Raw genomic sequence first — 24833 nt, forward strand, 5'->3', positions numbered from 1 at the left:
GTACCCCAGGAGGATCGAAGCCCAGATGGGTATAAGAATTACCTAATATCATATAGAGAGAAAAAGGACAAGAAAGGAAAGAACCATGTAGTGTGATCCACTAAAGGTTCTTAAGAGGGGATTTGAAAGGAATCCATGTTCTTTATTATGTCAAAATGAATTCTGCTTTTTGCTGAAGTTTTGTTTCTATGTTAGGTACTAACTCTGATTGCTGTGAAACTAATATACTGTAAGGTTTCTATTCTCTGTAACCCTGAATCTTATCTCTTTGGCACTACTCCCGGACAATATTCCTAATATGGAAGTTCCGTTTTTGTTTCTATTTCTCTGAGCGTAGAATGAAACGTGTTAATATGATAGGTTAAATACATAACATACGATGATATGCTAATAAAGAGGGTAAAGCCCCCTCTATATAACCTGTGTGCATTAAAAATAAACCTCAGAGTGTTCATTCAGTACATCACTGTTGTGTCTTTCGTTACCTACTGAGTGAAGCGCTCTCCTGACGTCAGAAAAGGACTCAAACCAAGCCGATACTAGAAGTTTGGTGCCAGGGGTACCAAGTGGGACTCAGAGATTCCTATCAGTTTCTATTATGTAATCCTCACTGTGACTTCAGACCTGAAGTGGTCCTGAAAAAGTGGGTTTTCGAAATTTTCAGAAAAATTTCAAGATTTGCTTCCAAACTTCTAAGCCTTCTAACGTCCCAAAAAAAAATGCCATTTACAAAATGAACCAAACATGAAGTAGACATATGGTAAATGTAAAGTAATAACTATTTTAGGAGGTATCACTATCTGTTTTAAAAGCAGAGAAATTGAAATTTTGAAAATTGCAAATTTTTCCAAATTTTTGTTAAATTTGGTATTTTTTTATAAATAAAAATGAAATATTTTGACTCAAATTTACCACTCTCAGTATGTACAATATGTGACTAGAAAACCATTCCAGAATGGCTCTGATAAGCAAAAGCGTTTTAAAGTTATCACCACATAAAGTGACATGTCAGATTTGCAAAAAATGGCCTGGTCCTTAAGGTGAAAAATGGCAGGGTCCTGAAGGGAGTTAAACAGCTGATCATTTTCTGATTAAACATTTCCCTTAAGTTGGTCTATCACATAAAATCCCAATAAAATAAATTTAAGTTTGTAGAGGTAACGTGAAGAAAATGTGGAAAAGTTCAAGGGGTACGAATAGTTTTTCAACGCACTGTTATTCACTCTCTGCCTTAGGCCTCATGCACACGGCCGTTGTTTTGGTCCGCATCTGAGCCGCAGTTTTTGGAGGCCTCGGGTGCGGACCCATTCACTTCATCGGGGACGCAAAAGATGCGGACAGCACTCCGTGTGCTGTCCACATCCTTTGCTCCGTTCCGTGGTCCCGCAAAAAAAATATAACATGTCCTATTCTTGTCCATTTTGCAGGCAAGAATAGGCATTTCTACAATGGGTAGCCTGTTCCGTTCCGCAAATTGCGGAAGGCACACGGGCGGCTTCTATGTTTTGTGGACCGCAAAAAATGGAACGGTCGTGTGCATGAGGCCTAAGGCTCGATTCAGAATTCCGCAAATGGATCCGCATCCGTTCATTCTGGCGGACCCATTCATTCTCAATGGGGCAGAACGGGATGCGGAGAGCACACTATGTGCTCTCCGCAACCGCATTTCCGGAGCGCGGCTACGCACAAAAAAAAGAACATGTGCTATTCTTGTTACCAATTGCGGACAAGAATAGGCAGTTCTATGGGGGATGCCGGCCAGGTGTATTGCGGATCCGCAATACACCACGGATGTGTGAATGGACCCTAACTCATAATACCAACCTTCTAATTCTATTCATGCTATTTGAACAAAATTAAAAGCATCACTTCCTTTTCATTTGAACAATTTTGTCATGATTTTCCTGCTACTTGCAGTTGGCAGAGAATCAGTGACTATTTAACTGTGCCAAGGACACAGTCTGTACCGTGCTACTTGACTTTAAAAAAAAAATTCTTGTTTCAAGCTTTTTATATTCTGTAAGAATAATAGGGATACATTTCTGGAAACATTTCCTAGAATCTTATTCTTAAACTCAAGAATAGTGTTGACACAAGTGCTGTCTGCATCTTTCGCGGCCCAAAGTGAATGGGTCAATTCCGAGCCCCAGAAAATGCGGCTCAGATGTGGACTCAAACAAACAATGTTCGTAACACTACAAGACAACCACAAACATCTAACTCTACTACACACTCTATGCTATTATACAACACTCAACTATTTACAGCAAATGTAACTAATATCACTGCAGCCTATAGTCGGTTCCTTCATATACTATTTTACAATGAAACCTGGTATTATACAACCAAACACTCCTTAGCATCTTCAGATGCAAACCTCATTGCTCCCAAAACTCCCTACAGAGCTGTCAGTTCAAATGTATTGTATTTCTTTCTACTTGTCCACACTTGTTCACAATTCCCTTCCATTGTAAGAACTGCTTAGCATAGTAATGCCACTTGTTCTGTCTGCATTGAGCTTGTTGCCTAATTCTTTCTGAACTATGACTATATAAAGTCCTTTACCAAAGGCAGATTACCTACTAATAAACAAGCACGGATCAACAATCTCGCATGTTGATCGGCGCTCATTTAGTACATTTAAATGTAGCAATTATTCTACCAATTGTTGGGATGAACAGTCATTACAGGGAACCTGCCACACTGAATATGACATCAGAGCTGAAGAGGTCATGTTGTATAGCAAGAGGAGCTGAGCAGATTTTGTTGGAAAAGAAAACAGTTGAAAACAGTTTTGTTGGAAAAGATTCGGTAGAACTTGCAATTTATTCATTTACATTTCTGTTTATTCTGGGCTTTACAATCAAGGAGACGGTCCTACCAGTAATTGACAGCTATCTCTGTAGATGCAGTCACAAAGGAAGGCTGTCAATCACTGATAGGACCGTCACAGCTCAGAATGTGCAGGAATTTAAGTAAAAGACTGAAATACAAGTTCTACTGAGTTTTTTCCCCACAAAAATATATATCAATCTGCTAAGCTCTTCCTGCTCTATCACATGCTTCCTGCAGATTACTTTTGCATTTTCATGGTGAGAGACAGGGCCAGTACAACATATTTTTGCTAAAAGTGCCCCCCTCCATGCACAATTCAATTCAAATGGACGGAATGGACTGGAAAAGGTCCCCCAATTTTATAAGACACACATCAGTTGATACAGAATAACATAATACACATTTCCGCTAATGCTGAATAACATAATACACATCTCAGCCGATGCTGAATAACATAATACACACCTCAGATGCTGCAGAACATTCTAATACACAACTCAGTTGCTGCAGAGCTTTATAATACACCACTCAGGTTCTGCAGAACATCCTAATACACCCTCAGTTGCTGCAAAACATCATAATGCACACCTCATCTGGTGCAGAACATCATAATGCACACCTCATCTGCTTCAGAGCCCATAATACACACCTCATCTACTGCAGAGCATCAGAATACACACCTCATCTGCTCCAGAGCTTCATAACACACCCTGCTGCAGAACATCATAATACACACCTCAGCTTCCGCAGAACATCATCATACACATCCCAGCTGCTGCAGAACTTCATATTATATAACTCAACTGCTGCAGAACATGATAATACAGATCTTAGGAGCTGCAGAATATCTTAATACACGCTTAAACTGTAGTACATCATAATTTACACTTTAGTTGCTGTTTTTTTTTATTCTTATTTTATAAAGATGAGGTCATCAATGGTTGACAGGCATCTGCCCCTTAGGGCATATCAGGATGGAAAATATCAGTCACAGATATCACCTCAACTTTTGTGGCAAAACTTGCATAGTTTACATGTGGACATACCTTATAGGAATAAAAGGATAAGGAACAAGAAAAAAACAATGTGGATAAATAGAAATGTAAAGAAAGCAATAATAACAAAAATAAGTATTTAAATCACTAAAACAAGAGGGCAGCGAGGAAGCATTGGAAAACTATAAGGAAAAAAATAGAATATGTAAAAGACAAATAAAAGCAACCAAACTAGAGACAGAGAGATTCATTGCCAAAGAGAGTAAACCTAACCCTAAATGTTCTTCAATTATATAAATGGTAAAAAGGATAAATCTGAATGTGTCGGCCCTTTACAGAGCGATGAGGGGGGAGTTGCAGACAGCGACGAGGAAATAGCGAAGCTATTAAATATTTTTTTCTCCACTGTATTTACTGAGGAATATAAACTGTCAGATAAAATGCAGAATGTAAAAGTAAATTCCCCATTAAAAGTGCCCTGTTTGACCCAGGAAGAAGTACAACGGTGTCTTAGGCCACTTTCACACTTGCAGCAGGACGGATCCGACAGGCTGTTCACCCTGTTGGATCCGTCCTTCCGCTATTTCGCCGTGCCGCCGGACCGTCCCCATTGACTATATTGGGGACGGGGCGGCGCTCCGGCGCATTCCGGAAGTTCGCGGTCAGAGGCCGCTGGACTAAAAAGTCGGACATGCAGGACTTTTAGTCCAGCGGCCTTTCGCCGTGCACTGCCGTACTGCGCCGGAGCGCCGCCCTGTCCCCATTATAGTCAATAGGGGCGGAGCGGCGGCACGGCGAAATAGCGCAAGGAAGGATCCGACAGGGTGAACAGCCTGTCGGATCCGTCCTGCCACAAGTGTGGAAGTACCCTTAAAAAGATTAAAATAGACAAATCGCAGGGACCAGATGGCAAGATTGCATACACCCCCATATCCTAAGAGAATTAAATAATGTCATAGACAGGCCCTTATTTCTAATATTTTAGGACTCTATACTGAGTGTTTCACAGGATTGGTGCATAGCAAATGTGGTGCCAATATTCAAAAAGGGTCCAAAAACAGAGCCCGGAAACTAAAGGACAGTAAGTTTAACATCTGTCGTGGGTAAACTGTTCTTGGAGTACTTAAATGAAAATAAGCAAATAATGCTTTATCAGCATGGCTTCATGAGGTCATGTCAAACTAATTCAATCAGTTTCTATGAGGACCATAGCGAATCAATGGATGTCGTATATCTTGATTTCTCCAAAGCATTTGATACTGTACCACATAAAAGGTTAGTATATAAAATGAGAATGCTTGGACTGAAAGAAAATCCCTGTATGTGGGTAAGTAACTGGCTCAGTGATAGAAAACAGAGGATTGTTATTAAGAGTACACAGTCAGATTGGGTCACCATCACTAGTGGGGTACCACAGGGGTCAGTATTGGGCCCTATTCTCCTCAAAATATTTTAATGATCTTGTAGAAGGCTTGCACAGTAAAATATAAATTTTTGCAGATGACACTAAACTGTGTAACTTAACACGGAAGAGTATACTGCTACAGAGGGCTCTGGATAGATTGGAGGCTTAGGCAGATAAGTGGCAGATGAGGTTTAAAACTGACAAATGTAAAGTTATGCACATGGGAAGGAATAATGCAAGTCACCCGTACATACTAAATGGTAAAACACTGGGTAACACCGACATGGATAAGGATCTAGGAATTTTAATAAACAGCAAACTAAGCTGCAAAAACGAGTGTCAGGCAGCTGCTGCCAAGGCCAATAAGATAATGGGTTGCATCAAAAGGGGCATAGATGCCAGTGATGAAAACATAAGTCCTGTCACTTTACAAATCACTAGTCAGACCACACATGGAGTATGGTGTACAGTTCTGGGCTCCTGTGAACAAGGCAGACATAGAAGAGCTGGAGAGGGTTTAGAGAAGGGCAACTAAAATAATTACTGAAATGAGTGGACTACAGTACACAGAAAGATTATCAAAATTAGAGTTATTCGCTTTAGAAAAAAAGACAACTTTTGGGAGATCTAATAACTATGCACAAATATTTCAGGGGTCAGTACAGAGATCTCTCGCATCATCTATTTATCCCCAGGACTGTGACAAGGGGACATCCTCTGCGTCTGGAGGAAAGGTTTGTACACAAACATAGGAGAGGATTCTTTACGGTAAGAGCAGTGAGACTATGGAACTCTCTGCCTGAGGAGGTGGTGATGGTGAACTCACTAAAAGAGTTCAAGAGGGGCCTGGATGTATTTCTGGAGTTTAATAATATTACAGGTAATAGTTACTAGAGAGGGGTCATTGATCCAGGGAGTTATTCTGATTGCCTGATTGTAGTCGGGAAGGAATTTTTTCCCCCTAAAGTGAGGAAAATTGGCTTCTACCTCACAGTGTGTTTTTTTTTGCCTTCCTCTGGATCAACTTGCAGGATAACAGGCAGAAATGGATGGACAGATGTCTTTTTTCAGCCTTTTAAACTACCGTATGTATGTTTTGCTGAAGAATCGGCAGATATTTTACACTATGCTTTGCAAAGGATGATATCCACACTGAAAATCTGCACAAACAATTGACATGGTGCCAATTAAAAATCCTCACCGCAGGTGTATTCCTTAATATAGTGTGGTACATGAGGACATACAGTAGCATAACTTTTCAAAGATGGCTTCTGCAGCAGCTGTTATAAAGAAAGGGAGAATAACCCACCTCCAGAAGTGCCTGGCAGCAGCTTTCTCCTCGCTACCCAATGAAAACACATGCACACTTGCCCACACCTAACGTATATATGTAGGCTGAATGACCGTTCATTGGACAGTCATTGAAGGTTTATGAGCATCTTTACAGTCCATTCACATGTATCAGATTTGAAACAGATGTTGGCATAAAATCTAGGGACAATCTGCATTCCATCCATATAAATGGGGTTTCCTCAACCCCCATTCACATGTAGCGGAAACAATCTGGGTGGATTTTTACCACTGCAACAGCATGCTTCTCATTTCTGCAGATACTGCTTTGAAATGCTGAGGATTAGCCCAAATGAATAAAAATGAGTGTATTCCTCGTGTGGATCTGCTGCACACCCAGAAGTACAACCACAGTGTGTTGGCGACAAATTTTTTCTGGGTAAATACAGGCTGGCTTTTATACAGACATGTTGTGAACATGCCCATCATAGTCTAAGGGTCCATTCCGCAAATTGCGGAATGGATGTGGACCCCTTTCATTCTCTATGGGATAGGAATGGATGCGAACAACACACAGTGTGCTGTCCGCATTCGCATTTCCAGAGCCCGCCCCCAATCTTCCGGTTCACGGCTCCGGAAAAAATAGAACATGTCCTATTCTTGTCCGCAATAGGCAGTTCTATGGGGGTGCCGGCCGGGTGTATTGCGGATCTGCAATACACTATGGACGTGTGGATGGACCCTAATGTTACAGTATTGTACTTCCCCAAAGCTAAAATACAGATATACAATATATACCTATCTTAGGCTAGGGCTACATGGTGACATGTGTTGTGCGAAAAAAAGGGTACAAATACATTGTGACATGTGTCGTGCAACATTCATGCACCAGTGTTGCACAAAATTCTTTATAATGATAGTCAATGGTGTCATACTGCAACATGCGACATGCTGCGAATGTGACGCAACAGTCGCACAAAAATCCAACATTTTCTATCCAGAGCAGTTTCTGTTTATGGTAAAGGTGACTATTATCTGTCATCTAGGTCTGCACAAGAAGTGCCCGGACAAGAATCTTTCCTCCACATTTTAAATTATACAACTGCCTCCACTAAAACAGCATTAGGCAATCAACCTATCAGAATATCAGTTTAGTTTAAAACGACCGAAAGACTTATGATTATGGTTGAAATTTGTACTAGCCACTTGTGCTCCACATGTTAGTCAATGGGTAAAAATGGTATAAGAAGGAAGGCTGAGGGAAGGTTAAAGGGAACCTGTCACCGGGATTTGATGTAAAGAGCTGAGTACATGGGTTGCTAGATGGCCGCTAGCACATCCGCAATATCCAGCCCCCATAGCTCTGTGTGCTTTTATTGTGTAAAAAAAACGATTTGATACATATGCAAATTAACCTGAGATGTGTCCTGTACGTGAGATGAGTCCAGCGTGAAGGAGCCCAGCACCGCGAGATTACGGCGCTCTTTCTTTCTGATGTCGGGAAGCAAGGAGGAGATTCTGAGGATGCGGGGTGGTGCTGGGCTCCTTCACGCTGGACTCATCTCACGTACAGGACACATTTCAGGTTAATTTGCATATGTCAAATCATTTTTTTTAAACAATAAAAGCACACAGAGCTATGGGGACTGGGTATTGCGGATGTGCTAGCGGCCATCTAGCAACCCATGTCCTTAGCTCTATACATGAAATTCCGGTGACAGGTTCCCTTTAAGGTTGGATGAACTGAGGTAACATCATTCTGGGTATAAGTAGGTTCATTGATCTTAAGAGCTATAACCTTGCTGTATCTGGGTCTGATAATCAGAATAAAGCTTCATCTCTGAAAAAGAACCGAGGATTGCTGGCATCATCATTCATAATTTTTCATCATTCACGTGTATTAACAACACATGTGTGGTCTGACTAGTGATTTGTAAAGTGGCAGGACTACTGTATTTTTCACCCCATAAGACGCATTTTTCCCCCCAAAAGTGGGGGGGAAATGCCCCTGCGCCTTATGGGGCGAAAAACTAGAGCGTTTCCATTATTAAAGCGTTCATTAGTACAGGAGGACCAGGAAGCAGTGAAGGCTCTGTACTCACCGCTTCCTGGTCCTCGGCTGTGCAGTGGCTACGCACAGCGTGAGGACGCTCTGTGACCTCACACTGTGCACGCCAGTTCACAGCACAGCTGACAGCAGGAGGAAGCAGATGAGGAGCGGCGGCATCCAGAAGCAGGAGAGGTAAGTTTTTTATTCTATAAAACATGAGGCTGCTTGGGGTCGAGGCAATGGGGGTGATGAGAGACATAATAGGGGCTAATAAGAGGCATAAGGCTGATAACGGGGCTAATAAGAGGCATAAGGCTGATAACGGGGGCTAATAAGAGGCATAATGCTGATAATGGGGGCTAATAGGAGGCATAAGGCTGATAATGGGGGCTAATAAGAGGCATAAGGACTGATATGGGGGCTGATGAGAGGCATAAGGGCAGATATGGAGGCTGATGAGAGGTGTTGGGGCTGATATGGGGGTGATGAGAGGCATAGGGGCTGATATGGGGGCTGATGAGAGGCATGGAGGCTGATGAAAGGCATGGGGCTCTTATCTGAGGTCTGATTGGAGTCTTATTAACATTGGGAGTCTGATTGAGGCTGTCAGCTTAGGTCTGAGTAATATTGGGGGTCTGATTGGTGGTCTGACCTGAGGTGTAATGAAAAATATATTTTTTCTTATTGTCCTCCTCTAAAACCGTCTTATAGGGCGAAAAATACGGTATGTTCTCATCACGGGCATCTATGTCCCTTTTGATCGAACCTATTATCTTATTGGCTTTGGCAGAAGCTGCCTGACACTGGTTTCTACAGCTTAGGGCTCATGCACACGACCATATGTATTTTGCGGTCCGCAAAAAACGGATCTGCAAAATATACGGATGACGTCCATGTGCATTCCGTATTTTGCAGAACGGAACAGCTGGCCCCTAATAGAACAGTACTATCCTTGTCCGTAATGCGGACAATAATAGGACATGTTCTATTTTTTTGCGAAACGTAAATATGGACATACGGAAACGGAATGCACACGGAGTAACTTCCTTTTCTTTGCGGACCCATTGAAATGAATGGTTCCGTATACGGTCCGCAAAAGAAAAACGGAACGGACACGGAAAGAAAATACATTTGTGTGCACGAGCCCTTAGTTTGATGTCCACTAAAATGTGGATTTTTAGTATAGATTTAACCCTTTGCGTTGGTGAGATCAGGACAAATCTGGATCAAAATCCGCAAGTAGCACACATGAATTTTGGGGCGGAAACGCAGAGAAATCCCCACAAAAAATCTGTTTGTAGACTGCTTTACATGCAGCGATCTTCTCCAGAGTGTGGGGAGGAGCGTTCGCTAATGCCATCGCTATTCCCCATACTGACTCGTTGTTTGCCAACAGCAGATCATGTTTACACAGCACGATCCACTGCAGGCAAATGACAATTTTTGTGTACGCATAAACGTTCGTTATGAATGCTTGTTAGCATCCTGTGTAAAGGACCCTTTAGTCTCTCATTATCTATCTCTCAAATGTATATTACAGGAGATTAGATAGACAGAAAGATGATAAATAAGAGATAGACAGACATATAATAGATATGAGATAGATAGATAGATAGATAGATAGATAGATAGATAGATAGATAGATAGATAGATAGATAGATAGATAGATAGATAGATATGAGATAGATAGATATTAGATAGATATTAGATAGATAGATATGAGATAGATAGATATTAGATAGATAGATATGAGATAGATAGATAGATAGATAGATAGATAGATTATAGATAGATAGGAGATAGATAGATAGATAGATAGATAGATAGATAGATAGATAGATAGATAGATAGATAGATAGATAGATAGATATGAGATAGATAGATATTAGATAGATATTAGATAGATAGATATGAGATAGATAGATATTAGATAGATAGATATGAGATAGATAGATAGATAGATAGATAGATAGATAGATAGATAGATAGATAAAAGTCCAAGCGGCTGGGCAGCACTGCAAACAATAGTAGAACAAAGTAGAATAAAAAAAGGCGGTAATTCTGCCGTCAAACCATAAATGAAAAAGGAAATTCCAAGGCACTTCCCAAAAATAGATACGTGTTTATTTCACCAGATGCAACGTTTCGGTTCCCCCTTTGGAATCTTTTTCAAGCACTGATCCAATCACATCGGAAAGCGTCACAGCCAGGGAGGGAAAACCTCCCTGGCTGTGACACTCTCCGATGTGATTGGATCGCGGCACAGCCAAGGAGAAGGAGACTATTGAGAAACCCTGGCGTCTCGTCCTCCCTGTTCCGATGCTCAGTATTTACATACTGAGCGCGGAAACTTCAGGAGGGCGCAGCGGGGCATAGGAGCGATGTTTAAAAAAATAAAATAAATGGGTAGAAGCATCAGTGGGGGGTACCCCGCAAATACAGGTATTTAGCTCCTATAACTAAAACAGATGACAGGTCCTCTCGTAATACAAGTGTGACAAGGAAGGGGAGGAGGTACAATCAAAATGAAGGACTTGCATGCCCCTGCCCGGTTTGAACAAACTTAAATCCATATTGCGTCTTCTTGTTCCCACTCTGCCAAAATTGTGCCCCCTCCTGCCAGACAGAGGTAGAGCCCTAGGCAGATGTCTACCTCTGTCTACCTTTTGTCCCAGCCCTGGAGACAAGTTCCCTTTAATACACTCTTTCATCCCCACTCAGTTGCTGTTTAAGCAGGGAGATGTGCTGCTGACAAACGAGTATTTTTATGCCACATAAATGATGTGATTAGCCAACTAATAAGAGTCTGCACATCTTTTGTTTGATCAGCAGCATGTTTACATGGTGCAATGACTGGGATGGACTGTTTGTTCGCCCAGTCATTGGCCTGTATAAAAGTAAATTACACTACTACTCTTTTGCAGGTAACACTCTTTTTGGTATGTTCCTCGAGCTCATTTATACACTGCAAATTCAAATCCAACCTAGTTGACAAATATACAGCATAATATTGGTATGTTCTCACTCCAGGATTCTCACACTCTACAAAATTGGCTTAGGCCAGTTGGCTTGCCATGACATTCTTCTAAAACTGGTAATGGCACGTACATGTATATATAAAAAACAGCAGTTCAATGAATATATCCACTACAAAGAATGGCAGAATATACAGTGCTTTGCAAATGTATTCGCCCCTCTTGACTTTTTTTGTATTTTGGTGCCTCACAACCTAGAATTAACATGGATTGTTTGAGAAAATTCATCATTTAATTTACAGAACATGCTCACAACTTTGAAGATTATTATATTTTTTTTTATTGTGAAGCAAACAACAAATAGGACAAAATACCAAAAAAAGGCAATGTGCATAACTATTCACCCCCCCCCCCCTAAAGTCAATACTTTGTAGAGCCACCTTTTGGGGCAATCACAGCTCCAAGTCGCTTTGGATAAGTCTCTATGAGCTTGCCACATCTTACCACTGGGATTTTTGCCCTCCTTGCAAAACTGCTCCAGCTCCTTCAAGTTGGATGGTTTGCGCTTGTGAACAGCAATATTTAAGCCTGACCACAGATTTTCTATTGGATTGAGATCTGGGCTTTGACTAGGCCATTCCAACACATTTACATGTTTCCCCTTAAACCACTCAAGTGTTGCTTTAGCAGTGTGTTTGGGGTCATTGTCCAGCTGGAAGGTGAACCTCCGGGCTAGCCTCAAATCACGCACAGAGTGGTACAGGTTTTGCTTAAGAATATCCCTTTGTTTAGCACCATCCATCTTTCTCTCAACTTTGACCAGTTTCCCAGTCCTGGTTGCTGAAAAACATGGTGTTCTTTGGGTGATGTGATGTGTTGGGTTTGCGCCAGACATAGTGTTTTCTTTGTTGGCCGAAAAGTTCAATTTTAGTCTCATCAGACAAGAGTACCTTCCTCCATACATTTTTGGAGTCTCCCACATGCTTTTTCGCAAACTCACAACGTGCCTTTTTGTCTTTAGCTGAAAGTAATGGCTTTCTTCTGGCCACTCTGCCATAAAGCCCAACTCTATGGAGTGTACGGCTTATTGTTGTCCTATGTACAGAAACTCCAGTCTCTGCTGTGGAACTCTGCAGCTCCTCCAGGGCTACCTTAGGTCTCTGTGCTGCCTCTCTGATTAATGCCCTCCTTGCCCGGTCCGTGAGTTTTAGTGGGCGGCTGTCTCTTGGCAGGTTTGCTGTTGGGCCATGTTCTTTGCATTTAGTTATGATAGATTTTATGGTGCTCCTGGGGATCATCATAGATTTGGATATTTTTATTTTTAGAACCTAACCCTGACTTGTACTTCTCAACAACATTGTCCCTTACTTGTTTGGAGAGTTCCTTGGTTTTCATGGCAGTGTTTGGTTAGTGATGCCTCTTGCTTAGGTGTTGCAGCCTTTGGGGCATTTCAAAAAAGGTGTGTACATGTAATGACAGAACATGTGACACTTAGATTGCACACAGGTGGACATAATGTCACTAATTATGTGACTTCTAAAGGCAATTGGTTGCACCAGAGCTTTTTATGGGCTTCTTAAGAAAGGGGGTGAATAGATACGCACATGACAATTTTCTGTTTTCTATTTCTAAACAATAGTTTTATTTATATATTTTTCTCTATTCACTTCACCAACTTAGGCTATTGTGTTCTGATCCATCACATAAAATTCATATTAACAAAACATTGCACTTAAAGCTGTAATGTAACAAAATACAAAAAAAAAGTCAAGGGGGGGGGGGGGGACTGAATACTTTTGCAAGGCACTGTAGATAACATAATATATAAAACAACCTAACACATTTCACTTTGTGCAGAGTAGCTTCCCTGAAAATGTTCACAAGTTTGAGGACCCACTCAGAGGCTGCCTGGCAAATTCCTCAAAAATCTAATTTCAAAATAACTTACAAACAATGGCTCTAATCAGACTGCTGTAGCCCAACCACTTGACAGAATAGCCCTAGTTTTCATTTTACAGGGCACATGAAATAACAGAATAACACAGGAAATAATTTCTGCAAGTTCCTCTTTTACTCTTAAAGTATGCTCTTTATTGTATCAAATAACTCTAAGTTACAGTTTAATTTAGTTGTTATTAGGGTACAACCACACTGCACGGTCACAGGGCGTTCAGGATGCAGCCATGCTGCGGTCGAGTACTACCAAATAGGCTGCAGCTTCCTCTTATTTAACCGATGTAGACTGCACTGAATAGTCAGTCTGCATTGTTAATGACCGCACAACATCTTCAATACCACGCAGAAATTAACAATACAGACCTACTCAACAGTGCAGTGTCATTATTTTAATTAGAGGCAGCTGCAGCCCATACAAAAGCAGCGGTACTTGTCCGAAGCACGGCCGCATTACAACTGCTCAGTGTGGTGGTACCCTAACACATTTAAAGAAAATTTCCATCAATAGATCTGTGACTATATTTAAAACGTATATTTAAAAGCGTTTTTCTGTGAAAGTTTTTATTTTGTAACATTTTATTCAAGCATTTTCTGCAGCAGTCCTATAGAGAGGTAAATGGTAAAAATACCAGAAAAACACAATTTTGATAAACACTTGCCCCCAAAACTACACAAAAAGGCTACAATCCAAAATGTTTAATATTTTATATGCAGCGTATTCTGTATTTCACTTTAGACTTCCAAATACATCTGATCACAGTGTTTTTTACCAAAAAAATCCATAAAAACACCATGAAACATTATGTTTTGCTACTATTGACTATATACAGTGCGATGGTGTCCTGAAATCCTGGCGTTGTACCGTTGAACACAGTCATAAACACTTATTTAAAGGGAACCTGTCACCGGGATTTTGTGTATAGAGCTGAGGACATGGGTTGCTAGATGGCCGCTAGCACATTCACAATACCCAGTCCCCATAGCTCTGTGTGCTTTTATTGTGTATAAAAACCGATTTGATACATATGCAAATTAACCTGAGATGAGTCCTGTCCCTGACCCATCTCACGTACAGGACTCATCTCAGGTTAATTTGCATATGTATCAAATCGGTTTTTATACACAATAAAAGCACCCAGAGCTATGGGGACTGGATACTGCGGATGTGCTAGCGGCCATCTAGCAACCCATGTCCTCAGCTCTATACACAAAATCCCGGTGACAGGTTCCCTTTAAGCCACATTCTTATCAGTAAGATAAGGATTGAGCTTTAATTAGTGTTAACATAAGGAGCCCATCAGGAGCATGAGGAAATTCAGATTCTGCTAGTAGAGCATCTCAGCTCTGTACAGAGAAAAGGACTCCATATTTTTAATAAAGATCAATTGAAAAAAATATATTTAGATCATGAGTACAATGCACTAATAATAAAAAAAAATTGCCAAAAATTACATAGCCAAGCGTTTAGTAAATGATGTACTACATCAGCGTAGCGATGTTACTGTTGAGGTCTAGACAGGTCTGCTTGGACTGCTTTGATCTATAACCCATGTTGACACATTTTCACACAGATGAGCAAGTTTAAAAAAGGAGTGAAAGTAAAAACAATCCCAAATCGAAGGATTACCTAAAAAAATCAGCATGGTGTACATTGAAATTCATTATCAGAAAACAGAAAATGTACAAACTTTTCTCAGCCTCGGGCCTCCAGCTTATATGTGGTTACAGAACTGCACATTTAGGGCTCTTGCACACGAACGTTTTTTTTTCTGTTTCCGTTCCGTTTTTTGCATTCCGTATAAGGAACCATTCATTTCAATGGATCCGTATGCCTTCCGTTTACGTATTTCCGTTTTTCCCTTTAAAGATAATGCAGATGCAGATATCCTATTATTGTCCGCATAACGGACAAGGATAGTACTGGTCTATCAGGGGCAGGGTGGTCAGTAAGGTTTGATTTAAATCATAGTTTTCTACATAAAGACTAATTCTTGCTGGTATAACTTATAATATGCAAGTAGATGAAGATTTTTAGAATAACAACTTTTCATATTAGTTTGAGTAGGTTGATTCTGTATTAATAGGTTTGTAGAAGTTCGGATTAAGGTCTTTTTCTCAACTCTGTTCATGTTATAACATTTTTGCTGTGAAGAAGAGGCATGTGATCTCTGCTGAGTCAAATTCAGTTTTGAGAACTGCAAAAGTAAACCAAGCATCTGTGATAATATCTTGTAGGCAGAGAAACTGCCCAATAATCTTAGGCCTCATGCACGCGACCGTTGTGTGCATCCGCGTCCGTTCCGTCATTTCTCACAGTTTAGCGGAGGTCCCATTCTTTTCTATGGAGCTGTGAAAAAAAACTGATAGTCCTCCGTTTTTTCTCTGTGTCAGTGATCCATGATTCCAGTCCGTCAAAAAAATATAACCTGTCCTATTCTTGTCAGTGGAAAACAGAGGACGGACCCATTCAAGTCAATGGGTCCGTCAAAAAAAACGAATGCACAACTGGTATGTCATCCGTGTCCGCGTCCGTGTCCGTTTTTTTCTACAAGACCTTGGTGCAATAAAATTACACTTTTCATTACCTTCCTTTTTTTTCCCCTGTCAGACAAAAAAAAAGGAAGACACAAGGAAACACAACTGAAGCAAAATCGGACACGGACCACTGAAGCCAAATCACTGACAGTGAAAAAACACTGTCGTGTGCATGAGGCCTTACTAAAACCTCTGGAAGAGCATGACATTGTGAATGGATTAATGGAGTTTATTTACCAAAACAATTTAACATATACAGCCTTATTCTACATAATTAAAAAACTAATCTTTATTTCATGATGGAATAACCTTTGGATGGTAATATATTTTCCTCAAAAATCAGATTTTTTTATATATTTTTTTTTAAATCATTGATTTTTATCCACCCTGATCAGGTGCCAGCTGTTCCGTTCTGCAAAAAACGGAATGCACACGGACGTCATCCGTATTTTTTGCGGACCGCAAAATACTGAAAAAGCCATACGGTCGTGTGCAAGAGGCCTTACTCCCAATAGTGCTGTATTTTGCATCAAACAGCAAATACACAGCAACAATCATGCTTACATCACATTATTCTAGATAACTATGGCAGTCCTGCTGTCGGGAATGTTCAAAAGCAACGAGAAACTATAGCTATAATTGCTGCGACACTGCTAGAATACTATACATAAAGAGATATTCACCCATAACCTAGTACAACAGATGCTATGTGATGTACTGGTAGGAAGTGAGAGACAGTAAAAGTGAAACATCTCATAGCTATTATATTTTTGTGCATCCAAGCTACTATGCTTCCTACTGTCAAATTAAACATTAGCTACCAGCACAAATAACTCTTTTAAAGTACAATCACCTGTTAGGTGTATTGATAGCACATCATGCATCACTATAGTGTAAGGCCCCAAGCCTACCTCTGCTGCAAGGTAATTCCCTGTTGCAAGATGTTTAAATCTATATAAACTGTTCCAGTGACCGGCACCTCCTCTACACGGATCATGATGTACAACCTGCAGAAAAAAAAAAAGACTGTGAAGCATACAAAATCCTGGTAGAAACTTAGAACTACTTAAACCCTTTGAGGACATGGCGATTTCCCATTTTTGTTTTTTATTCCCTTCCTTCTCAGAACCATACGTTTTTAAAATAAATAATTTCATTTTTTTTGCAGCAAAAGTTGCACTTTCTAGTGTCACCAATAAATATTGCATATGATGTAGTGGGAAGCTCGAAAAAAAATTCGAATGGAGTGGAATTGGAAAAAACAAACAAAATTATGCCACAGTTTTATGGGATTTGTTTTTACAAAGTATGCTATGCAATAAAACTGACCCATGCCCTTCATTCTCTGAGTCCGTACAATGACAATGATACCATATTTGTATAGTTTTTTTGGTGTTTTAATACTGAAATATAAATATTTTTGTCATCTCCATATTCTGACCCTCTTTTTTTTTTTTTTTTTATATATATATATATATATATATATATATATGAATACAGTACAGACCAAAAGTTGGGACACACCTTCTCATTCAAAGAGTTTTCTTTATTTTAATGACTATGAAGGCATCAAAACTATGAATTAACACATGTGGAATTATATACATAACAAACAAGTGTGAAACAACTGAAAATATGTCATATTCTAGGGTCTTCAAAGTAGCCACCTTTTGCTCTGATTACTGCTTTGCACACTCTTGGCATTCTCTTGATGAGCTTCAAGAAGTAGTCGCCTGAAATGGTTTTCACTTCACAGGTGTGCCCTGTCAGGTTTAATAAGTGGGATTTCTTGCCTTATAAATGGGGTTAGGACCATCAGTGGCATTGAGGAGAAGTCAGGTGGATACACAGCTGATAGTCCTACTGAATAGACTGTTAGAATTTGTATTATGGCAAGAAAAAAGCAGCTAAGTAAAGAAAAACGAGTGGCCATCATTACTTTAAGAAATGAAGGTCAGTCAGTCAGCCGAAAAATTGGGAAAACTTTGAAAGTAAGGGCTATTTGACCATGAAGGAGAGTGATAGGGTGCTGCGCCAGATGACCTGGCCTCCACAGTCACCGGACCTGAACCCAATCGAGATGGTTTGGGGTGAGCTGGACCGCAGAGTGAAGGCAAAAGGGCCAACAAGTGCTAAGCATCTCTGGGAACTCCTTCAAGACTGTTGGAAGACCATTTCAGGGAACTACCTCTTAAAGCTCATCAAGAGAATGCCAAGAGTGTGCAAAGCAGTAATCAAAGCAAAAGGTGGCTACTTTGAAGAACCTAGAATATGACATATTTTCAGTTGTTTCACACTTGTTTGTTATGTATATAATTCCACATGTGTTAATTCATAGTTTTGATGCCTTCATAGTCATGAAAATAAAGAAAACTCTTTGAATGAGAAGGTGTGTCCAAACTTTTGGTCTGTACTGTATATATCTTATTTTTTTGTGGGGAATTCTGCACTTTTCATTAATACCACTTTTTATTCAACTTTTTGGGGGAGGTGAAGGGGAAAAAAATGGCGAATCGGCCATTTAGATTTTTTTTTCAATTAAACCGTTCACAATCTGAAAAATATTTTTTATATTTTAATAGCATGGGCCTTTTGGGATATGCAATGCCTATGATGTTTATTTTTTATTGGGGGGGGGGGAAAGGGGGGAATCTTATGGGGCGAATGCTGACATTTTTACATCACTAACGCCTGATACATCACCGGCTGCGATACTGCACAGTGCAGTGATGTATCTGCGGGAAGGGAGGAGGGTCTGGAGGCCGGCAACTCACGGCGGGGCCTGGTGCAGTCTATGTACTCTTACACCGGGCCCCTCCGCTCACAGCAGTATACGGCAGGCGGAGCAGGCGCGTGACGTTATGCCGCCGCCCGCTCTGCCTGTTACCGGAGCTTGATTGTAAGGTAGTAAACAGGATAGCGCTGCTTTAAAGTTAAAGTTACTTGAGGTTAAGGATTACTGTTTAGATATGTATACTGCTGTAAGCTGCGGGGCCCAGTGTATTGGGGGACACTGTTATGGGGGGATCTGTGGATGACACATATAGCATAAGATGCTATATAGTGTCATCCACAGATCCCGCCATAGCATGGTCATCCACAGATCCCCCTCCCCATAACATTGTCATCCAAAGATCCCCCTCCCCATAACAGTGTCATCCACAGATCCCCCATAACAGTGTCATCCACAGACCGCACACCATTTGCTTCAAAATATTTTTTTTCTTATTTTCCTCCTCAAAAACCTAGGTGCGTCTTATAGGCAGGTGCGTCTTATAGGGCGAAAAATACAGTATTTATTTTTATTATGGGGAAAGAAGTGATTTTATATTTTTCTTATTTTCTTCATTTTTAAAAGTGTTTTTTTTTTTTTTTAAAGGGAACCTGTCATCAAGTTTATGGTGCCCATACTAACGGCAGTATAAAGTAGAGACAGGTGAGTTGATTTCAGCGATTTGTCATTTAAAAGTAAGTGGTTGCAGAGAAGCAACATCACAATCGTTGCAGACTGGGCCTAGAAAAGAGTCACGGCCACCTGAGAAGAGTCATGGTTATTCATAAATTTCTGCTCTCCCTGCCCACCTGCTGATGATTGAGTCTTCTACCTAGTTTTCTCCCTATCTCTCTAGGAGACAATTGCCAATCATCAGCAGATGGGCGTGGAGAGCAGGAGATTATGAATAACCATGACTCTTTTCAGGTAGATTTGACTCTTTTCAAGGCCTGGTCTGCAACGATTATGATGCTGGTTCTCCTCAACCATTAACTTTTAGCTCATGAGTGACACACTGCTAATATCAGCATTTCTGTCACTATTTTATGCTGCCCTCAGTGAGGTCAGCAGAAAGTTGATGACAGGTTCCCTTTAACAATATTTTAAAGTTCCACTGGAAAACTTCAACATGTGATTATCAGATCGCTTCTCTCAAGATGAATTAGTATTGAAGTCTATGAGAAATGTAATATGTTCCTATGGAGCAGGTAGCTGTAGCAGCCTCAGATCCTTGAAAGGGACTGCGCCTGCCACAGGGAATGAACAGCTTCCCTGATTGCTGCTAGGGAGAGCAGCTCTCATATGTTTTATCGCTCATATGCCATGATCACATGTGACCATGGCATCTTAGGGGATACATTTCTCTCAAGAGGGGTCTAGATGTATTTCTAGAGTGTAATAGTACTACAGGTTATAGTTAGTAGATTATTGGCGAAGGGTCGTTGACCCAGGGAGTTATTCTGATTACCAGTTTTGGAATCAGGAAGGAACCTTAGACCCTAAGATGCGGAAAATTGACTTCTACTTCACAGGGGTTTTTGCCTTCCTCTGGATCAGTTTTGCACGATAACAGGCTGAACTGGATGGAGTTATGCTTTTTTCAGCTTTACAGTCTATTATACAATTATTATCTTATAATGTTACTGTCTTACCATCTATGGTACTGGAAGAAAAAACATAAGTTCACGGGGTGCAGGAATAATGTCCAGAAAAGTGTCTCAATTTCCTAAAATGTATAATCCTATCCAAAAATACCTGATTGAGGCCAATGGTATTTTTAGATATTAATATCATGTGTGGAGTTTTCCTCCCAAACGCAGTCTGCCATAGACTAATATAAAAAAAAAAAAGTGTAGTCTGTGGCATAGGTTTATGGTTGTATACAGTTGTACACAATTGACTATGCTTTTTAGTAGAGCTAGGCAGTGGTTTCACAAAAGATTAAGTAACCCTTTATAGCATTAAAAGAAAAGACACAGGCTTCTTACCTCTACTTCCCAGAGTGCATTGGAGCTAGTAGCTGAAGTGGCTGACTGGCGCAGGGTGGTGCGTAGAAATACATGGTGCCGAGATTTATATTCATCACATGTGAGAAACTTCTCTTGCTCAGCATGAAAGAGACGGACCACATCCCCCTATGAATATTAAACACAAGTTAATGAGTCAGTAAATATGTGCATCTAAGGGCTCATGCACACAAACGTTTTTTGTGCTCTGTATACGGGCCGTATTTTGATTCAATAGACGGCCCTCATACGGAACCATTCATTTCAATAGGTCCGCAAAAGATGCGAGGCATGTCCTATTCTTGTCCGTTTTGCGGACAAGAATAGGCATTTCTATATGGGCCTTCTGTTCCGTTCTGCAAATTGTGGAAGGCACAAGGGTGGCATCAGTTTTTTGCAGATCTGCAATTTGCTGAACAAGTCTGTACCGGTCACACACAAGGTGAGGCAGGGGATACCAGTGTTTTGGGTCCCCTGCCAGCGCTGCTATTGGCTGGGACAACACTCCAGCCAATGGCAGCGTTATAGCTGCACAGAAGGAGGCAGAACTTCTAGCTGGTGACTGCATGCAGAGAGGTTCTGTGCTTCTCTCTGCTGCTTGTTGGCTTGCTGGGAATTGTGGCCATTTAACCCCTTTCCTGCTGAAAAGAAGAAAAAAAAAGATAAAGAACATCTGTAATAGCTGCACAGATAATTTTTTTTTCATTTGCAGCTGTTCCAGATCTCTAAACCACCCTCCATCCCTTTCCCGCACCCCCTCCCTTTTTTACAGACGCCATTTGGTCTGTGCACTTTTTTTTGGTCTTTTTATATTTTTTTACTATTTTCCAGCACCACTTTTTCTGCGTGCGAGCTGTGACCACCAAGTGCTGCTCAGTGCATACCTGCCTGATCAGCACCTGCGGATAATTTGTGCTGATTTTTTGGCACATTTTTTATTTATTTATTTTGTTAAAAAAGAAGATAAAAGTAGTTAGTGCTATATATAAATATATATATATATATATATATACAGAGAGAGAGAGATCTATATTTCTATATGTATAGATATAAGTTAAATATATAAGTTTTAGCCAGTGTTCACTGTAGTGAATTTTTATACTACAGTTTTTGCACGTGCATGTTGCAGAGCACCGATCAGTAGTGTGCTCCATAGCATCTGCATCTTATAGTCAATGGGGACGGAGAGGCGGTCCGGCGGCACGGCGAAATAGCGTCAGGACGGATCCGACAGGGTGAACAGCCTGTTGGATCCGTCCTGCCGCTAGTGTGAAAGTACTCTTACTGATTGTGTCTGCTCAGTTTGCACTGCTAGTTTTTTTTTGTGCAGAAAAGACCATTTTTTTTGCAAAAAATACAGTTTTTTGCCCAAAAGACTTATTTGCAGAACTTTTTTTGCAGAAAATACTTTTTTTTTATTTTTTACAACTTTTCTTCTAAATTTAATTTCAAATTTATTACAAGCCCTTTCACGTGTGAAAACACTACATACACACCCCACACTAAATAAAGGTTTACACCTTTAACACATCACACCACAATAAAATAAAAATGGCCCGTCCATCTCAACGTGTATACTCAGCTGAAGAGGCATACGCCATGCTTGCCTCTGATACTGAGTCTGCCAGTGAGGGAGAAGAGGATGCCACTTTCCTCTACTCCTCTACCCCTCTACCCCCTCATCATCATCATCATCCGCTGAGGCAGCCCCCCAGAGTGAACCCTTACGGACCCCATCCCCTGATGATTATCAGACCCAAATTCCTGAGTTTGTGGGAAACTCTGGAATCCAAATAGACTGCACGGGCTTCACCAGAAATTGATTTTTTCTAAATCTTTTTCTCAGATTTTATAAATTTGATGGTGACCCAAACAAATTTATATGCCCAGCAATTTATTTCCCAGAACCCTACTTCGCCATGTGCTAGACCCCCTAGGTTGGACCCCAGTAAGTGCAGCAGAGGTGATGACATTTTGTGGACTCGTGCTGCATATGAGTGTTGTAAAAAAAACAACCATTAGGCAATATTGGAGTTCGGACATTTTCTACCAGACTCCAATTTACAGTCAGACCATGACCCGGAATCGATTTGAGTCAATTCGGAAATTCCTACACTACAATGACAGTGCCCACCCGAAAACGACCCAACATTTGACCGTCTGTTCAAGGTTAGGTCCGTCCTTGACCACTTTAACACCAGGTTTGCTGAGGTGTACACCCCTGATAGAAATGTCTGTGTAGATGAGTCCCTATTACTGTTCAAAGGGAGGATTAGATTCCGCCAGTACCTGCTTAGCAAATGGGCAAGGTATGGCATAAAAATATACAAACTTTGTGATAGTAGCTCTGAGTACACCCACAAATTCTGCGTTTATGAAGGAAGAGATTCCCAGATAGAACACCCAGAATGCCCCCCATCCTAGGAGTTAGTGGGAAGATTATGTGGGACTTACTGCACCCACTGCTGGATAAGGGTTACCACCTCTATGTGGATAACTATTATACCAGCATGCCCCCTATTTAGGTCCCAAACTGCCAGAAGTACTGTGGCTTGCGGCACAGTGCGCAAAAATCAGAGTGGCCTCCCTAGATCCCTGGTAGGGCAACCACTGAGAATGAGTGAAAGTAGGGCTCTCCTCTATGATAACATGCTGGTGTTTAAGTACAAGGACAAGAGGGATGTCCTTGTACTGACCACCATTCACACTAATGCCAGCTCCCCTGCCCCTGTACGTGGTACCACAACCACTACCCCCAAACCAGTTTGTATCCTGGACTACAACGAGCACATGGGAGGGGTGGATTTTGTAGATCAACTTATGAAGCCCTACAGTGCCACACGAAAAACTAATTTGTGGTACAAAAAGCTGCAGGCCACAGAGGAACTTTCCTTCAGTTCCAAGAGGTGGTAATCAAGGCCCTATTTTTTCAAACCTAGGCCGGGGAGGGTCCCAGTACTTCAGGAAGTTACAGTGCCCGTGTTGTACCAGGGCAAAATTTTCCAGGTCAAGTCCCCCAGACAGCAAGGAAGGGACGGACCCAAAAAAGATGCAGGGTGTGTTCCTGTTCACTGTGAAACCTGCCCTGAAAAACCTAGCCTGTGCATGCAGGAGTGTTTTAGAATCTACCACTCATCCATCGAGTATTAATTTATTTCATATTTTTTTCTGAGACAAGCGTGCACTTTCCACCCCTTAAAATGTTCGTACGGGGGTACACTTTCCAAAAAGGGTCACTTGTTGGGGTTTTTCATTTCTGGGGACCTCAGGAAATTTATTTAATGCGACATGGCAGCTAAAATCCATGTCTGTTTATTCATACCTGCAAAAAACAGTTTTTCGCACTTTGCCTCTAGAGACCTGCTGTGCGCCAATACAGCAGGCTACGAGCATATATGGGATGTTTTCAAAAAGGGGAGAAAATGGGGAACATATACTGGGGTGCATTTTCTCCTTTCTCCTTGTGAAACTAATAAATTGGGGTCTGCTAGTAATTTTTCATTTCTACAAATGTGTGCTTTAAAATGTTCGTACGGGGGTGCTCTTTCTGAAATCGGGTCAGTTCTTGGGGGTTTTTCATTTCTGGGTATCTCAGGAGATTTATTTAATGCGATATGGCAGCTAAAATCCATGTCTGTTTATTCAGGCAGGTTTAGAGTAGGACCCGCCTGAACTGAGACCACTTTGTCGCTTGGTAGGTGGTCTTAGATGTGTTTTGATCAAAATGTATTGACCAAGTGTCTCAGATTTTATCAATAGAGAGAGGGCTTAGTCCATATGTTATGCTTGCATCTATTATTATAGTGCATTATTTTCTGTGACTGTATAAATGTAACAAATAGGAAATGGCCAGCTCACAAGAAGTAAAATAAAACTTATTTATTCCTAACTTGTAAAATCACGCCTATAATTGACCAATTGTACATATGAATAGTACACTAAAAGATAATGACATAACTATACACATATAGCAATATAAAAGTAATATAAATGTAAAATATAAGTGTGCCTA

The 24833-nt window shown here is 40.8% G+C and overlaps 1 protein-coding gene and 1 long non-coding RNA gene across 2 annotated transcripts in view; one reads left to right on the forward strand and one right to left on the reverse strand.

Moving 5' to 3' along the window:
- ITPR3 (inositol 1,4,5-trisphosphate receptor type 3) overlaps positions 1-24833 on the reverse strand; it is a 605308-nt gene that overhangs the window by 443618 nt on the left and 136857 nt on the right. Inside the window, 2 exon segments of the mRNA XM_040424182.1 lie at positions 16954-17049; positions 20804-20950. Of these exon segments, the coding sequence (XP_040280116.1) occupies positions 16954-17049; positions 20804-20950 (243 nt within the window).
- On the forward strand, positions 4346-22029 carry LOC120995160. Its single transcript, XR_005777543.1, has 3 exons — positions 4346-4563; positions 15829-15833; positions 21994-22029. It is a non-coding gene; the product is annotated as an uncharacterized LOC120995160 (long non-coding RNA).

The sequence above is a fragment of the Bufo bufo genome, chromosome 3 (assembly GCF_905171765.1).
Source record: "Bufo bufo chromosome 3, aBufBuf1.1, whole genome shotgun sequence".
NCBI lineage: Eukaryota > Metazoa > Chordata > Amphibia > Anura > Bufonidae > Bufo > Bufo bufo.